The 16,625-nt window shown below is 44.4% G+C and overlaps 1 protein-coding gene across 1 annotated transcript in view; it reads left to right on the forward strand.

Annotated features, from left to right (window-relative positions):
• The window catches only part of FAM13C (family with sequence similarity 13 member C), a 34,195-nt gene that overhangs the window by 13,504 nt on the left and 4,066 nt on the right, over positions 1-16,625 (forward strand). Inside the window, exons 3-9 of the mRNA XM_015819568.1 lie at positions 2,595-2,854; positions 5,383-5,521; positions 7,339-7,420; positions 8,677-8,879; positions 11,321-11,404; positions 15,452-15,547; positions 16,468-16,613. Of these exons, the coding sequence (XP_015675054.1) occupies positions 2,595-2,854; positions 5,383-5,521; positions 7,339-7,420; positions 8,677-8,879; positions 11,321-11,404; positions 15,452-15,547; positions 16,468-16,613 (1,010 nt within the window). The remainder of the gene's footprint in view (positions 1-2,594; positions 2,855-5,382; positions 5,522-7,338; positions 7,421-8,676; positions 8,880-11,320; positions 11,405-15,451; positions 15,548-16,467; positions 16,614-16,625) is intronic.

Here is a 16,625-nt window from a genome sequence, read left to right on the forward strand (position 1 = left end):
CTAACCCACAATAACCTAATTTACACAATAACCTTATGTATATTTCCAATTTTTGTTTCTATTGTCTATCCAATTATACCAATTTTCCCAAACCGCATAAAATTCCGAATCATCTTTTTCTTTTAATTCTAAGGTGAGTTTGTCCATCTCCGCACATTCATAAATTTTCTGAATAATCAACCCCTCTGGTGGTATATTGCGTTCCTTCCAATATTGCGCAAATGCAATTCTTGCCGCAGTTAGTATACAGTATGTAAGATCAGATATCTTATTTTCTTGTCAAATTTCTTTTTAAGTATTCCCAGGAGAAATGTTTCTGGATTTAATTCGATTTGACATTTTGTTAAGTCTTGTAGCCACCCTTGTATTTTAATCCAATATTTTTTCGCTTCAGGGCATAGCCACCAAGCATGAAAGAAGGTACCTTGATGATAATTACATTTCCAACAATTTGGGCTTTGGTTCGGATACATTTTGGCTAATCTTGCAGGGGCTAGGTGCCAACAATATAGCATTTTATATTGATTTTCCTTATATGCAGCGGATTTTGTTATTTTGTGATTTTTATTCCAAATTCTTTCCCAATCTTCTAATTCTATATTGTGCCCTATGTTTTTTGCCCATGCAATTATTGCCCTGAAGGAAAATTAATATCTAAAATATATAACTATTTATTAGAATTTGATAGAGTAGAGGAGATAGTGAAAGAACCAACGATTGCAGGGGCTGATTTTCAATGTATCTCTTGCATACAAAGTTGTCTTTCAATGCTTAAATTTAATTATGGCAGGAACTGAGTGCCAACAGAGTCCATGTTTCTGTGCCAAAAACCCATCACTCAATTCTTCACATTTTAAAAGAGCACTCACAAAAGTCTGGGCAGAAGTCCTAAGGATTGCCATTTGCTAGTGGAGTGCTTTTCTTTTGGCATTTAAGTCCTGGAAAATATTTGTGTAAAAGAAAAGAACTTGACTTACTTTTTAATTTAAACCCAACTCGCTCTATGTGAATGGTGCAGAGTTGATTGATCCATGACAGGGGTGTCAAACTGCCAGCCCGCGGGCCAGTTTCATCATACCGGAGCCGCGCCCACCCCATTGCCGGCAATGGCAAAAAAATCTCCAATATGTTGCACGACGTCACGTGATGTCGCGAGTTTGACATGTTTGATCTATGATCATAAATGATAGAAACTGTCAATTCAGAACTCATGGGAATGAAAACAAAGTCAGATGCATTGTTGTGCCTGCCAAAATGTTAAGTATTTTAGTTTCTTTAATCAGACTTATTGATAGCACCACTTCTTTCATAAATGTTAGCTATTTGGTTTAATAAATCGTTCTGGTGTACAAATTTAATATAGTGAAAGCATGCTTTTATACTTTTGGGTTAAATGGTTACAGGCGTCACTTTTCTTATAATTCATAATGATGCGTTTGATATTTTGATTGGATCAGAAGAAACGGGTCTGTCTTTCCAAAACCTTTCACACAATTCCTCTATTTGTGTGTGTGTGTGTGTGTGTGTGTGTAAACAACACAAGATGCAATAGTAATCAAAATGGGAAAGGAAGGAAGGGAAAGGAAAGGGAATTCATACAAGGGAGTATTAATAACAATGGCTTGTGTATCTTTCTCTGCAATAACGAATTAGTAGAAAGGAGAGAACAATTAAGCCTAAAAATATGTAAAGCCAGTAAATATCATCTGCTGCTGCTTCTGATAATAGTGTAAATAGGAAAAAAAACCATTGTTATTGTTTATTTGTTGCTTTCCCCCCCAGATGGTACCTTCCATTTGCAAAACCCAGAATATGGCAAAACCTTCTTCCAGCGTTTAGCCTGGCTGTGTATTTGGCAGCAAGAAGTGAATCAGCTAAGATGTGTTCTCAATCTGCAAGCTGATTCCGAGAGTTGTGTCAATTGCAGGTTGTCCCTAGTATCAATTACTCTCCTTAGCTGTGTTCTGTCCCAGTCTATGTGAGTCCTTGTTAAGCTCACAAGGAGAAACCCCTCTTCCAACAAGCAGGCTGGAACCGCAGGGGAAAAAAACACAATACCCTTTTATTATTCACAGACCTGAGTAAAATGTCCAAGGCAAACAAAACACAGTTCACTAAAACTTGATTCCTTAACACAAACGGTTGCCTTCGGCAATGAGCACCTCCCACACCTTCCCTTTTATTATGCAGCCAAGGCGTGGCTTCCTAATGCCTTCTCCTTTGCCTTTGGAGTCGCCCCATTGCATTCCTCTGTCCTACTCGCTTCTCTTGCCTGCATTTTCGTGCATCCTGGATATCTCCCAGCTGTAATTCATCACTGTCCAACTCAGACTCCCAGCACAGCTGTGTCTCAGCCTGAGTGCAAGTGGAGGAGCCAGGCTCCTCGTCCGACTGTAAGCCTTCTTCTGACTCTGATATCCCTCCAGGCCCCTCCTCCTCCTCCTCTGATTCCCCAGACTCATCTTCCAGGTCCACTGGCTGGCGAGGAATCACAACAAGCTGACCTAATCTTCAGACGGAGGACATTTTTATTCTGATTTATTATGGAAGTGTTTCCTTCTGGGTGTGGCAGTTGAGTTCTCTTTTTAATACAGGCTGATATTGAATTTGCCACGAGAAACCTCTTTATCTTTGACCTTCCAGAGCCTGCTCAGGAGTACCGAGAGGACCAGACGGAGGCCAACAATGGAGCTGAAGACCAGGATGCTTTAGGGACTTGCAGGCTGCTGCATCACATCACGGATGGAGATTATCCTCTACTATCTCCTCGCTGCTCTATCTTCAGCCAAAGCCAGAGGTTTAACTTAGACCCCGAATCGGCTCCTTCTCCACCAAGCGCTCAGCTCTTCATGATGTAAGCTGCACTTTTCCATTTTCCAAGCACAAACAACTTTGTTTTCCTTTGAGGACAAAACTGTCTTCTTCCAGAAGCACTACTGGGGCCAGCAGAAGCTTCCTTCTTCCTGGGAAATTGGCATCCATGGGGATGCCCCAGATTTGGTGAAGGCCTCCAGCCTCTTCTCCCACAGCTGCAAATCTTGACGAGACGAATTGTTCAAGCTACACTGAGTTTTGTAGGAAGGATTCTGCTGCCCCAAAGTGACTGCTGGGGCCCCTTATTTGGTAGCTTCAAAACCTTTTATCAGCTAACGGTCAACAGTTACGAATTCATTAACTCAAGAGAGCCAATTGCCTCCGGGTTTTTAATAATAGTAAAACTAATAAGCTGTTCCACTGGAAACATTCCTTCAGCATGGGTTGATTTAGGGATGGTCCTTATCATTACCTTACAAGGCGAGTTAGCATCATGGCTCCTACTTTCAATCACTGGAGCACAAACCAGCCCAGAGTGAAAAAGGAGAGCAGGAAAGTAGACGTTTCAGACAAGGAGGGCTCCAATAATGAAAAAAGAAAGTGTCAGGAAGGTTTTCATGTTTTCATTTGTGAGATGCGGGGGACAGAAATAATACATGACAAAAGAACTGTTTATTTAAAATGAATAATCAACTACAGGCCAGATATCTACACTTTTCTTTGTGAATTTATAAACTGTTTTATTGAGGAGACTTTAAGCCGTGTTGTCAACGCTGCAAATACTGTATATTCTTGCTTTGACAATATGCAGAACTGTCTGGTATTTTTATAGTTAAATCAGGCAACAGTGAAAGGGGAGGAGAATAAGGAAAGCCCGGGGAAAAAGAAACCGGAAGTAAATCACATCTTCCAAGTTCATTGGAAGATGTGAACCATGACCCCAAAACAGGGACGGGAAAAATGCCTGGAATGTATGTGCAACGGAAAAGAATCTCAGATCTAAGCATTTCTACCATGCCGTACTGACATCTCTGTAACCTTAATAAATGCTTTTAGGTTAAAAAAATGCCTGAAAGTTAGTTTAAGTGTTTCGTTAATCAGACACATGACACGTGTGCAAAATCAAAGGGACAGGAAAACAAAAATATGCAATGATACACAATAAAGGAAAGGCAATATATCATCATAGGTTTAGATCTTGCGTCTCCCTAGCCTGGCTAATCAAAGCTAAGGCCAGCATAGAAAAATCCTGGGGCTTCTTAAGTGCCCTCAGTGAGGCTTGTGAAAACTTTGCTGGGGTTTCTACCTTCAGGATTGTCTCTGGGGCTCTTCTCTCCACAAGAGGATCATTAGCAGGGCCCAATTCAGGCCATGGTGTCTGTGCTGGACCAGTTATGTAATCATCTGACCAGAGTATATACTTGAGAATTGTGTTATGGTGTATAGCCTTTACAGGTTAATGTTGAATCATTATGAGAACTGTATGTTAGAATGTTTGGCATTTAAAGGGTTAAGCACTGTCTCCTTAAGCTTGTGAAAGAAGCCTTTGTGAAGAGAGACACGAGGTGATGTGTCCCATAAGAGCCATGGGGTACCATCAGTTTTTCACCCAAAAGAATGGAGAAGGTCATGATATGTTTATCAGAAGAACTCTTCTTGACTGTAAGTTATTGATTGAGATTCCTCACGAATAAATGATCTAATATTATCCCGTTCTTTGGCATTTATCTGTTTGAGAAGGACAGGATTAAAGCAGATATCTTGTTTGGACCAATCACGGTGAAAAACTGATGGTAGACTCACTCACCCCATGGCTCTTATGGGACACATCACCTCGTGTCTCTCTTCACAAAGGCTTCTTTCACAAGCTGGCACGTAGCCAGGATATCCTGTGATGAACTTAGTGGCCCCTCCCACTGACTTGTTAAACATAGGATTCACTGAACAGCTAAAACTACATTACCCATAAGCCACCTCTTAAGGAGACAGCGCTTAACCCTTTAAATGCCAAACATTCTAACATACAGTTCTCATAATGATTCAACATTAACCTGTAAAGGCTATACACAATAACACAATTCTCAAGTATATACTCTGGTCAGATGATTACATAACTGGTCCAGCACAGCGTCCTTGTTCCAGCATTTTGGCAGCATCGCCAGTCCAAAGGAAGCTGCTGATAATCATCCATTTGACAATTCCAGAACTGGACGTGGAGGAGCGTTTGAGCATTTCACATAGGCTGCCCAACCTGTGACTGGGGTGGCTGTTCCTCAACTGACCGCCATAATTATGCCTTTAACTGCAGCGTAATTCTTTTGTGGGTGATTCTATTTATCTGGTCCTGCTATTAAAATCACCTGCTGGCTTCCGGAGATTATTGTAGTCCTTAAGGAAACAAGGGCAGGGCCAGGTTTCCACCTCTGTAATTCTCCCCTGCTCTCTTCTTTTCTCTTCCTCTTTATTTTTCCATCTCCCCGTATCACCATAACACTCCGCAGTAGCTGGAGCCCTTGTTTGGTAGAATGGTCCCCTAAATGGACGTTTTCATCATTTTGAATGTCCCAGGCCAAGAAGTTCTTCCAGAGGCAGCTGTGAGGACAGCAAAGTGCCCCAGACCATGGTACAACTCACGAAGCACCTGCAAAGCCTAAAGAGGAGAATCAGGAAATATGAAGAGAAGTTTGAGGAGGAGAAGAATTACCGGGTAAGGGAGCAGCCAGATTCTCCATTCACAGATCACGAAGGACTGAAATGCAACGAGAGGGAGAAGATCTGGGCTTGGTGGGTCCCAAGGAGCGTAGAGTGGCTTCAGTCATTCTTGATGTTCTCAGGTGCTAAAGCGAAGGCATTTTGGATTATCTGAGTACCTACTATGGGAGATGTGACTCATGCTTGTGTGTCAGCTCTGGGAGACCAGAGAGAAGCTATGAGTAACCTTATGATAAGCACGTGACCTCACGAAGGCTTAGCTACCTAAGCAAGGATGTCATAAATGCCTAAGACTAGATTATCAGCATATCTTACTACACCAAACAAAGCAGTCAGCAACAACCAGCTACCAGCAAAACTAGGAAATAGCAGATTATCTTCTTACTATGGAGACTAGCAACCCCCCCAGTAATTAGTTTTCAGCCACTACACAGGACCAAAGGAAAAAGTACATCCTGACTGAATCGACCCATCTGATAAAGTAAGACTAAACATTTTTGAACAGGGCTTGGGGGGAAAATAACCCCAGGCTTATGCTTAGTGTGGCATATTTAAACAAGAAAGAAAAATACTTTAGCATTGATACTGCTAAAGCAGGGGTGTCAAACTCAATTTCATTGAGGGCCGCATCAGCATTGTGCTTGCCTTCGGGGGGGGCAGGGTGTGTGTGGCCAGGGTGGGTGTGGCCTACTGGGTGGGTGTGGATGGAGTGGGTGTGGCCTACTGGGTAGGCATGGCGAGCTCTACATCATTCACATCAGGGTGCCTGTGGGGGCCTGGGCAGGAGTGGGACAGATCTGAGGGTCTCTGGCAGAAGGGGGTGGGACCAGGGCAAGTGCCAAGACATGGTCCATTTCTTCATTCCTCACAAAGGGTGACACCTCCCCAACATGCACCCAGGGGACAGGGCCGACACAGCAGGGGCTGGTTCCTCGCTGTTTCTAGACAGCCTTGTGGAGCTAAGACTGAATGCGTTTCAGCCTAGATGGCCACCACAAAATTGCACATTGGCTCTTGGCCGGCTGAGCCAGGGCCAAGGCAGTGGGGGCCATTCCCTCACTGTTTCCTGGATGGCTTCGTGGGTCACATGAAACCACTTCGCGGGCTGCATCCGGCCCCCGGGCCTTGTGTTTGACATGTCTGTGCTAAAGGTTACTGAGGTTGGTCTCACTCCTGGGCTGTGTTCAAGAAAAGATTGGACAACCATTTGTCCAGGGTGGAATAAAGACTCTTGCCTTGGACTAGAACACCTCCAGCCCTAGGATTCTATGATTTTAAGGTGATATACAGGGACACATATAGGAACTGTGCTGTGAGATGGGCAGCTATATAGATATGATAAATAAATGCAAGTGAGAGAGGAAAGGAAGGAAAGGAAGAGAAGAGGCATAGCAGAGAGAGGAAAACATGTTTCTCTTTAATCCCACCACCCCCAGGCCAGGCCTTCTTGATAGGAGAGGACTGTAGCTCTTGGCAGAGAAACAGATCTTCACCCAGCCCTTAGAATGTCTAGATCAGGGGTAGGCAACCTTGGCTCTTTTATGAGTCGTGGACTTCAACTCCCAGAATTCCTGAGCCAGCCATGCTAAGGGGAAAGGGAGAGGTTTCCAAGCTGAGCCATGCTGGCTTAGGAATTCTGGGAGTTGAAGTCCACGAGTCATAAAAGAGCCAAGGTTGCCTACCCCTGCTCTAGACTAATAACACCAAGCTGTATCTTGGCAGGGATACGTGTGATTTAAATATTGGTGTTGATAAGAGTAACATTACAATCCACTTTTGTATGGTTTCTCTTTTTACTCCTTTTCTGCGCAGCCTTCTCATGCTGACAAAATATCAAATCCTGAGGTAATGAAATGGATGAATGACCTGGCCAAAAGTCGTAAACAGCTAAAAGGTACATATCGTCACTGTGTCTAGCCTAGTTTCTCACAGTACCAGAAGCTATGGGTGTTTGCTATCCAGCCTAATGGATGGGGAAAAGGGCAGAATTTTTCCTGAGGCACTTGTGTTCTCCACCCCATCCCTCATATTGGAAGAAAAGCCAGTTCAGCTCTAACAGGGCAGAAAGGCATTTCTTACCTATATGAAGGATTTCTGGGAGAACCTCCTTGCTAGCTACAACTGATTCCACACAAATCTTTGTTGTTGTTAGTTGCAAAGTCATGTCCGACCCATCGCGACCCCATGGACAACGTTCCTCCAGGCCTTCCTGTCCTCTACCATCTTCTGGAGTCCATTTAAGCTCATGCCTACTGCTTCAGTGACTCCATCCAGCCACCTCATTCTCTGTCATCCCCTTCTTCTATTGCCCTCAATCTTTCCCAGCATTAGGCTCTTCTCCAGTGAGTCCTTCCTTCTCATTAGGTGGCCAAAGTACAGGTTCATAATGGTGTCTGCCTGGTTTGGGACAGTTTTCTTTTGCCTTCTCTGTGCCTTGACAGATTGTTTAAATACAGAAAGACAAGGGCAAAGGTTTACATGTATATTGTAAACCACTAGGTAGACAGCATGATTATATTCCCCAAATATGGACCATGGCTGAGGTGGAAAACCTTCACCACCATCCATCAAATGATGTCTTCTGTTAGGTTAATGGACTTGAGTCTTGAGTTCTGATGTCTGAAACTGAATAAAGGTTAAGCAAGGCCTTCTTCCCTTGATAGATGTACATTGTGTGGAGAAAGAAAGGGGCTATGGGAAGGATTAGACTTTTCCTACCCTCCAACTCCATCAAGGCACTGTGCATGATTCCTCTCCCCCCCCCCAATAACAGAAAAAATGGAATTGAGTGACTGGCAGCCATTGCAAAACTGGCTTAAATATAATAGAGGAGAAGCATGTGGTTTGTAAAGTTATAGGTATCAATACCATAAATAAATTTTCTAGGCATTCCTAATCTTTTTGCCTTATTTTCCTGAGGGGACGTTATATAGGAACAAGTTGACATGAACAAGAGGCAAGTTCACGAGAGACCACAACGGTCTCCTCTCTATTCTTGAGGGCAACCAAAATAAGCTACCTCATCTGAAACATTTCTTTTGACTTTGTGGCCCATTGAGTGTCTCAGATCCCTAGGTGAGCACCCCGGATCAATGAAAGGGTGCTGTGAGAAGCTATCGATTGCAGGTATTGTGTGGACTTTTCTCACAGAGCTGAAACTCAAAATGTCAGAAGAACAGAGCTTTTCCCTCAAAAGAAGCCAAAGGAACTTTCATCAGGAGGGCTCCAAAGAGGCTGTGAAGCTGGATTCAGCAGATTCTCCCACCAGTCCTTCAGTGGAGGAAACCATGGAAGTCGTGAAGAAGCAACTGAAAGAGAAGCGACAGCAGCTTGGTCTCCCTGAGAACATCAAGGTACCCAGTCCTTGCATAACATCTAGATTTGCTAAGCCAGACAGGTTCAGCGAACCTGGCTTAACTGCTGATTTGCTTGACATGTGCCTGATGGATTCTGTCATGTCCCATCACAGTGATGGCGAACCTTTTAGAGACTGAGTGCCCAAACCCTCCTGCCCCCACCGTCCCCGCCCCGCGGATCACCCACCGCCTCCACGGCCTACCACAGATCACCCAAGTGGCCCAGCACCATGGTGGCCATGCCCTCTGCCCACGCCCCGCAGCATCATCTGCATGTGACGAGGCAGGAGGGCAGAGTCTTGTCCCCGCTGCCCGGTTGCCATGTCCTCGGCTGCGCTGTTCCGCGTGGGCTGCACCTGGGGGCACTCTCCAGGGGGGCTGCTGGTGAGGAGGGGGCCGTGGGGGGAGGTGGTGCTGGGGCGACGGTGCACATGCCCAGAGAGAGGGCTCTGAGTGCCGCCTCTGGCACGCGTGCCATAGGTTCGCCACCATTGCCCTATCACCTTCATGAGCTTGCTTCCACACTGACTTGCAGACCCCGTGTTTATGCATGAGCTTCACATGAGCGAAGAACTAAAGAGGTACAAATTACTTGAAACATCCTGTGCAGAAAATCTGTGTATTAGTGGTCTTTGGCACTAGGGTACAAATGTATATTACTGTCACCTGGTACAAATGTGGCAGTTGTGATGTTTTACATCAACACAATTGGTTTTAAATTATCATCTTGTAGCCTGTTTGGCGTCCAAAGTTTGGCGTCCAAAGATTCTGAGGTTTAGGTAGAAACGCTTTGGTTTCTGGTAGAAGCCATGATGAGGTCAAAATGATGTTGTATGCTCTGTGTAAACAGATGAATAGATCATTTGTGGTGAGATGCTACATAACGTGGGACAGCACTGGCCTCTCCTGGAGTGCTTTTCAAATCAGAATCATGCCTGTGATGTGGAATGGGACATTGGAGCAAAGGTCTTCATCTCAAGCCATTAACTGAGCTAGTTGTCTAGGTCAGGCATCCCCAAACCCCAGGCCCTGAGTTGTTCAGAACCGGGCCGCTGAAGCAGCAGGCAAATGCGCACTCACATCCCCACTTGCCCGAGCAGCTGGCAAGCATGTGCGTGCATGCTCCATTTGTGCAAGCAGCAGACGTGTTCTGTCCCAGCCTACGTACATCCTTGTTACTTCACAAAGACAACCCCTCTTTTAACAGTAGACTGGAAAATAAACCCTTTTTATTTGAGTTACAGACCTGAAAATTGTCCCAGAAAAACAAAAGCAACAGAACAGTTTTCCAATGGAGACCTTGTCCAAAAGCAACACGGAGCACGAATCAAACAGGATATAACTCACAAGCAAAATAAACAGACCATGATCTCTTGACTCTGAAGTTCTTTGCAAACGGTTGCCTCCAGCAACCAGCCCTGCCCACACATTCCCTTTTTGTTACGCAGCCCCTAAAGCGTGGCTTCTCACTGCTTTCTCCTCCTTCCCTGGAGTCGCCCTATTGCCTTCCTCTGTCTTACTCGTGTGACCTGCCTATGTTTATGAGCGTCTCTGAGGTCTTCCAGCTGTGCTTCCTCCGAGTCCGACTCAGCTTCCCAGCACAGCTGGCTCTCAGCTCGATCACGAGTGGAAGGACCAGCCTCTTCATTAGTTTGTAAGTCCTGCAGCTCATCAGAGCCTCCCTCCGACTCTGATGGCTCTCCAGGCCCCTCCTTCTCCTCCTCCTCTGATTCCCCAGACTCAACTACTAGGATCACAGGCTGGCACGGAATCACAACAAGATGTGCGTGCCTTCCACTTGTGCAAATGGAGCTGCACACAGGCACACCTACCCGCCACTCACGCGGAACCATTTCCTCTCCTCTCCCGCCATTCCACAAAGCTGAAAAAGTTGGGGAATTCTGGTCTAGGTCACCCCCACCCCTCTTTATGTCTTTGTGTAGTCAATTCACAAACCACTTTAGAAGCATTAATGTGAGTCTTCAAATTTAACCTTGTAGGCAATTAAAACTACTTTCAGTTTAGATAATTTTTTTTTGGTCTGTGACCAAACCCAAAGGGCAAAGGTAATTAGCACCCAGGCATTTCTAAGTTGGCCCAGTTCCATGACCCTAAAGGGATCTTGCAAAAAATATCCAGTCCAGTTCAAGGAGAAAACGAAGCTTGTAGAACCAAAATGTAGAGCTCGCTGATAGCTGTGCAAGGATGCTGATGAGTGAGATGCATTTCACAAGTAGGCGCTTGTGGTTGGTCATAGTTACCTTGAGTCAGCCAGCTTTAAAGCAGTCGAAGCATCGTTCAAATTCTGCAGTAAAAAAATGCAACGTGTATCTTTTAAAAACCACGCCAGTTCATTCATATTATTTTGTCCACCCCTTTCCCTTCAGCAGATAACACTCGATTGTTAATTTTTCTATAAACCGTTCTTTTTTGATTAGGCTATGACAAAAAAGCAAATGGCTTTGGAAAAACTCAGTCTCCAGAAATGCCTCCTCTATTTTGAAAGTATTCATGGACGGCCTGTAAGTATTTCTTAGAAAGAGAGAGATCAACTTCAGGTTAGCCATTACAAAGAGTTTTCAACAGGAGATGGCTTCTGAGCTTCCCCAGCCCACCTGCCAAGGTCAGTTTGAACTAGGTCCAGTACTTCAAGCAGCCTTCCATCATCTCCTGTTCCATAGCTTCTTGAGCTATGTCTAGCTCTAGCACAGTGATGGCTAACCTTTTAGAGACCGAGTGCCCAAAAGCTGGCCCTGCCCACACTCCACCCCCTGCTCCACCCCTGCTCTGCCCCCCATCCCCTACCCCGCCTGCCCCAGGGCCACTCACCGCCTCCAGGGCCTGCCGCAGATTGCCCAGGCAGCCCAGCAGTGCTATGGCAATCACGTGCTCTGCCCGTGCCCTGCAGCATCAACTGTGCACGATGTGGTGTGAGGGCAGAGTCTTGTCTACGCTGCCTGGCTGCCATGTCCTTGGCTGCGTTGCTCCGTGTGGGCCACGCTCGGGGGCGACTCTCCTTCAGGGGGGCTGCTGGAGAGGAGGGGTCACAGGGAAAGGCGAGGCTGGGGCAACAGCACGTGTGCCCACAGAGAGGGCTCCGAGTGCCGTCTCTGGCACCCGTGCCATAGGTTCGCCACCACTGCTCTAGAATATCTGTCTCTAACTCTGCCTTCTATCTATCATCCCTTCTTCTCTCTATCATCTCTCTAACATCTCTATCATCTCTCTAACATCTCTATCATCTGTCTATTGTCTATCACCCCCTTTTCATTTACCTATTTCCTATATCTACCTCTCACAATTTAGAAGCCTACCCAGCTCCAGATGATTGTGAGAAATTTTCTGAACTTCACCAGCATAAGAGCCATATGGATCTTGGGGCGGGGGGATGCTACTCCAGAGGGCAAGCACAGCAATATGGAAAGTACCCTTTCTTGGTCCCAAGACATAAGAGTGTTTTACTGAGTGGTCAATTCTACTCAATCTCATCACATTCCTGAAGACACACGTTGTGTTTCACAAGTACAGGAGCACTGGATATTGGTACATTTTTCCCCAGCTAGTTTAAAAAAAATGTGCAGTTGATATATCCCATCACACTAATCAGTGTACCAACACATCCACTGATAGGTCAGAGAAAAGGGCTAGAAAACAGTTTAATTAATTAATTTATTATACAAATCAAAGCACAGCCTGAGCTTTCATTGAAAATAATATCGAAGTGCTTGGCCATTGTCACCTTCTGGGATTTTTCCTCCTTTAGTCAATACTCTGATGTTTCCTGGTGATCTCCATCCAAGTCCTAATCAGGTTCAACTTATCTTTCAAAGTTAACCAAGGTCAAGCAGAAACTGCCACTTGATGTGAAGAGGTGGAACAAAGTAGTCTGAAACACGTTGGGTTGGCTCGCCTTGCCTTGCCTTGCCTTGCCTTGCCTTGCCTGTTCTCCCTCTTTCACCATCGAGACATATTCACAACCGTTCATCCAACACCACAGTTCCCATCCTTTCCTTCCATCCGCTTCCTTCCATTCATAGCTAAGTCCTCAATATTGTTGCTAGTCTAGAAAGATGCTAAGCAAACAAGATGGGCTTTGAGACGTTACAGGCAGATGCTGCTTCACGGTCCCCTGTGCCTTGAAGCAGCTTTTGGACCTGACATCCAAAGTGTTGCACAATTAAGAAAGGAAGGAAAAACAAAAGGAGAGAGGAGGGAAGATCAATTTGACAAAGTTTTTTACCTGCTGGAAGGCGTCTCACCTACAAGCCAAAGGCTTACATGGTTTTTTTCTTTTCCTTTTATTAAACCAGCTTAGCTCTTCCTCTTCTCTGTTTCTTGTCTACTGGATCTGAGCTTATTGACTGTCTTCTTCTGAAAATACCTTTTTGACCTTTTATGGGTTCTCTAACACAGCTTGTTTCTTTATCAATACTTGGGCTCGTGTGTCTTAGTGTGACAGCCCCTCAATGCGTATTTTGTATGTTCTCCGCTGACGATGGGTTATAGTTGAGACAAGAAGAACATGCCCGTCTGGTTTGGGTCTGTGTCCCATTGCTGTATCTTTACTGATAAGTCCATTTCTACCTTAATATACAGGTGTTCTCAAACAGAAAAATGCACCTGAATATTTAAATATACCCTTACCGAATTTTCTCTCAATATGTGTATATTCCCCTGCAAAATATATTTTAATATGTGTCGCATCTTTGAGTTAAGAACTAAGCTGAACATTGAGAAATGTGCAAGATTTTGTGCATTTGGCACATTTGTCTAGGACAGGGGTAGGCAACCTCGGCTCTTTTATGACTCATGGACTTCAACTCCCAGAATTACTGAGTCAGCTGTGCTGACTCAGTAATTCTGCGAGTTGAAGTCCATGAGTCATAAAAAGAGCCGAGATTGCCTACCCCTGGTCTAGGAATATTAGAACTATTCAGTTTTAACCCTTTGAGGCCTAGATCAATACCTCAACACCAAGCCCCTTTTTTCCACATAGAACAGCCAAGCTGGTGCTCTGAATATAAAGTTTCTAAGAGCCCTCGTGGCGCAGTGGTTAGAATGTAGTACTGCAGGCTACTTCTGCTGACTGCCAGCTGCCAGCAGTTCGGCAGTTCGATCCTGACCGGCTCAAGGTTGACTCAGCCTTCCATCCTTCCGAGGTCGGTGAAATGAGAACCCAGATTGTTGGGGGCGATAGGCTGACTCTATAAACCATTAGGAGAGGGCTGTAAAGCACTGTGAAGCGGTATATAAGTCTAAGTGCTATTGCTATTGCTATAAGAGAGGAGGACTGTTTTGAAACCTCTTTCAACAGTTTTAAGGAGATGGCATCCATGTATTATTCATCTTACTGGAGGTTCCACCCCTCTAGCACTTCCTTTATTCTCCCCTGAAATGTTGAGGTGGTAGCAAATCATGTCCGAAGTTCACAGAGTATAGACAGCAAGGGATTTGCCTGGAATGACTAAGGTCTGCCAGTCTTAATGTTACATGACCCAGATTTGGTTATAAGAGGTCTTGCAATTGCCAGAGGCAAAGACCAAGGAGAGAATGTGAATTACAGTGTGCCAGTTTGCTGCTAAGGAATGATGGAGCACCACAATCCAACTTCTGATTGGAAATGGTGCTTCTCTAACACAAGGTATTACAAATCACAAACCTATGTCTTATCTTTTTAAATTTTTGGAGAAAAAAAATCCATAGTGTGCAAGGGCAATACAGAGTCAGTTCTGACAAACCGTTTCTTTACAGAAGTATACAGTAGTGGCCAAAATTGTGGAAACCTTTTGGGAAAAGTGTATTTTTTTGGAGTAGTACCATAAAATTATATATCAATGGAAAGATAATTTAATCAAGAACGTAATGCAACATAGTTTGTTCAATTATCTGTACTGTATTCTATGAAAAGTTATAGCCAAATAAGCAGAAAAAGGAAGCACAACTCGCTTAGGTTGATCTCAGGTAGCTTTCCTTCATCTGATGGTAGCCAATGAGCGTAAGTGTTTAGAGAGCCAATCAGGTGTCATTTTGTTTTGGCGTTGAGCCAATCAGATCACAGTAGGATTCAGTGATTGATGTCATGTATTGAAGCTGAGAGAAGGACTTTTGTCAGTGTGTTATGTGATGGCTATCAAGTCGGTTGGGTTTTTTTTGTGTGTTTTCATTTAGTGAGCTTGTAAAACGCAATAAAATTAAAGTCATGGTGCAAAGAGTTGACTGGTTGCCCAGAAAGCGATGTAAAATAGTATTATGAAGTGAACAAGGCTACAGTTATAAAGAAATTGGAAGAAAAAATGGGCGGAAATTTAACCAAAGGTGGCATTTCTACTGTACACTTTCCCCAGAAGGTTTCCACAGTTTTGGCCACTACTGTAGAACAACATTAAAACGAGGACAAGTGGTATCCCACCCGTATAGAAGTATCACTTTGTTTTGTGCCTCACGTTCCTCATGTTGGAATTTAAAAATCCAGGTGGAGACTTCTGTTGATGGATTGTGACTTGGAAGAAGAAATTCCAGATGATTCTTCAGAGCCATCCAACCTGGTGCTCCTTACTTTTTCTTTCTAGGTTAGCCAGCAAGACAGGAGTTTGATGAAGCCTCTTTATGAAAGATACAGAATTATAAAGCAGCTTCTATCAACACCATCTTTGATTACAACTATTGTAAGTCTCATGAGGGTTGCGTGAAAAACATGCACCACCACAACCGGCGATGTTTCTTGTAGGCTCTCTTTCAAGTTGTCCATTAGCTTTTGTTTTAGGCCTAAGGCTCTCGTCAGTCCATTTGTTCTCCAGGAAAGAAATCCCATGGGACTTACTTGGACATACGTTCAAGTAGAGTTGGACTGGGATTACTGGTTCATAGTATCAGAGCAATCTCTGCCAAATTATTACAGCTATGCTGCTGGTGACCACTGGGGTTTAGATATAATTGTGGTTCCTTGCACAGAGAAAGATCATCATTCAGTTAGAATTCCACTAAAGACAGAACTGAAGAAGCTTCTTGGGTGAGAAGCAAAACATTTTCAAGAAAAAAGAAAGAAAGTCCAATTCCCTTTTGAAAAGCACCTTTGGGACATCGGTTAAGGATAATTAGTCTTTACCGAAGAGTCTCAGAGAACAACAAACCTATATTTCAGAAAGTGTTAGACACTGTGTTAAAGTGTAATTTACACTTCTCTTCTGATAATGAGCACTAGGACCTGGAATAAGGGTCTGCAGCTTCTAACGTGAGGAAAGCCTAGATCAGGGGTAGGCAACCTTGGCTCTTTTATGACTCGTGGACTTCAACTCCCAGAATTCCTGAGCCAGCCATGCTGAGGGGAAAGGGAGAGGTTTCCAAGCTGAGCCATGCTGGCTCAGGAATTCTGGGAATTGAAGTCCACGAGTCATAAAAGAGCCAAGGTTGCCTACCCCTGGCCTTGGCCAACCAACATTTCTAATACTTAAATACAAACCAAGCCAGTCTCTTTATTCATATAATTTTTCCCCCTCTGGAATTAATGTTCTGGTCTGCTTCATTTGAAAGATGCATGGGTAGGCAAGGAGCGAGCCTAATAACTCTTGTTCCCTGTTCCAAACAGGAAGAGGAAGATTCTGATGAAGAACCTCTTCAGAGTAGCTCCACTGGGTCTCTCCATTGGCCTCCTGAGGCACAGATGGCTCATTCAGACGAGGAGAATGAACCCGCCTTCGTTTCACCTCTGGATGAAAAGAAAGTGATGAAACAGCCAACCCTCTC

The sequence above is a fragment of the Protobothrops mucrosquamatus genome, unplaced genomic scaffold (assembly GCF_001527695.2).
Source record: "Protobothrops mucrosquamatus isolate PMUCROS unplaced genomic scaffold, P.Mucros_1.0 scaffold953, whole genome shotgun sequence".
In the NCBI taxonomy this organism is placed as follows: Eukaryota; Metazoa; Chordata; class Lepidosauria; order Squamata; family Viperidae; genus Protobothrops; species Protobothrops mucrosquamatus.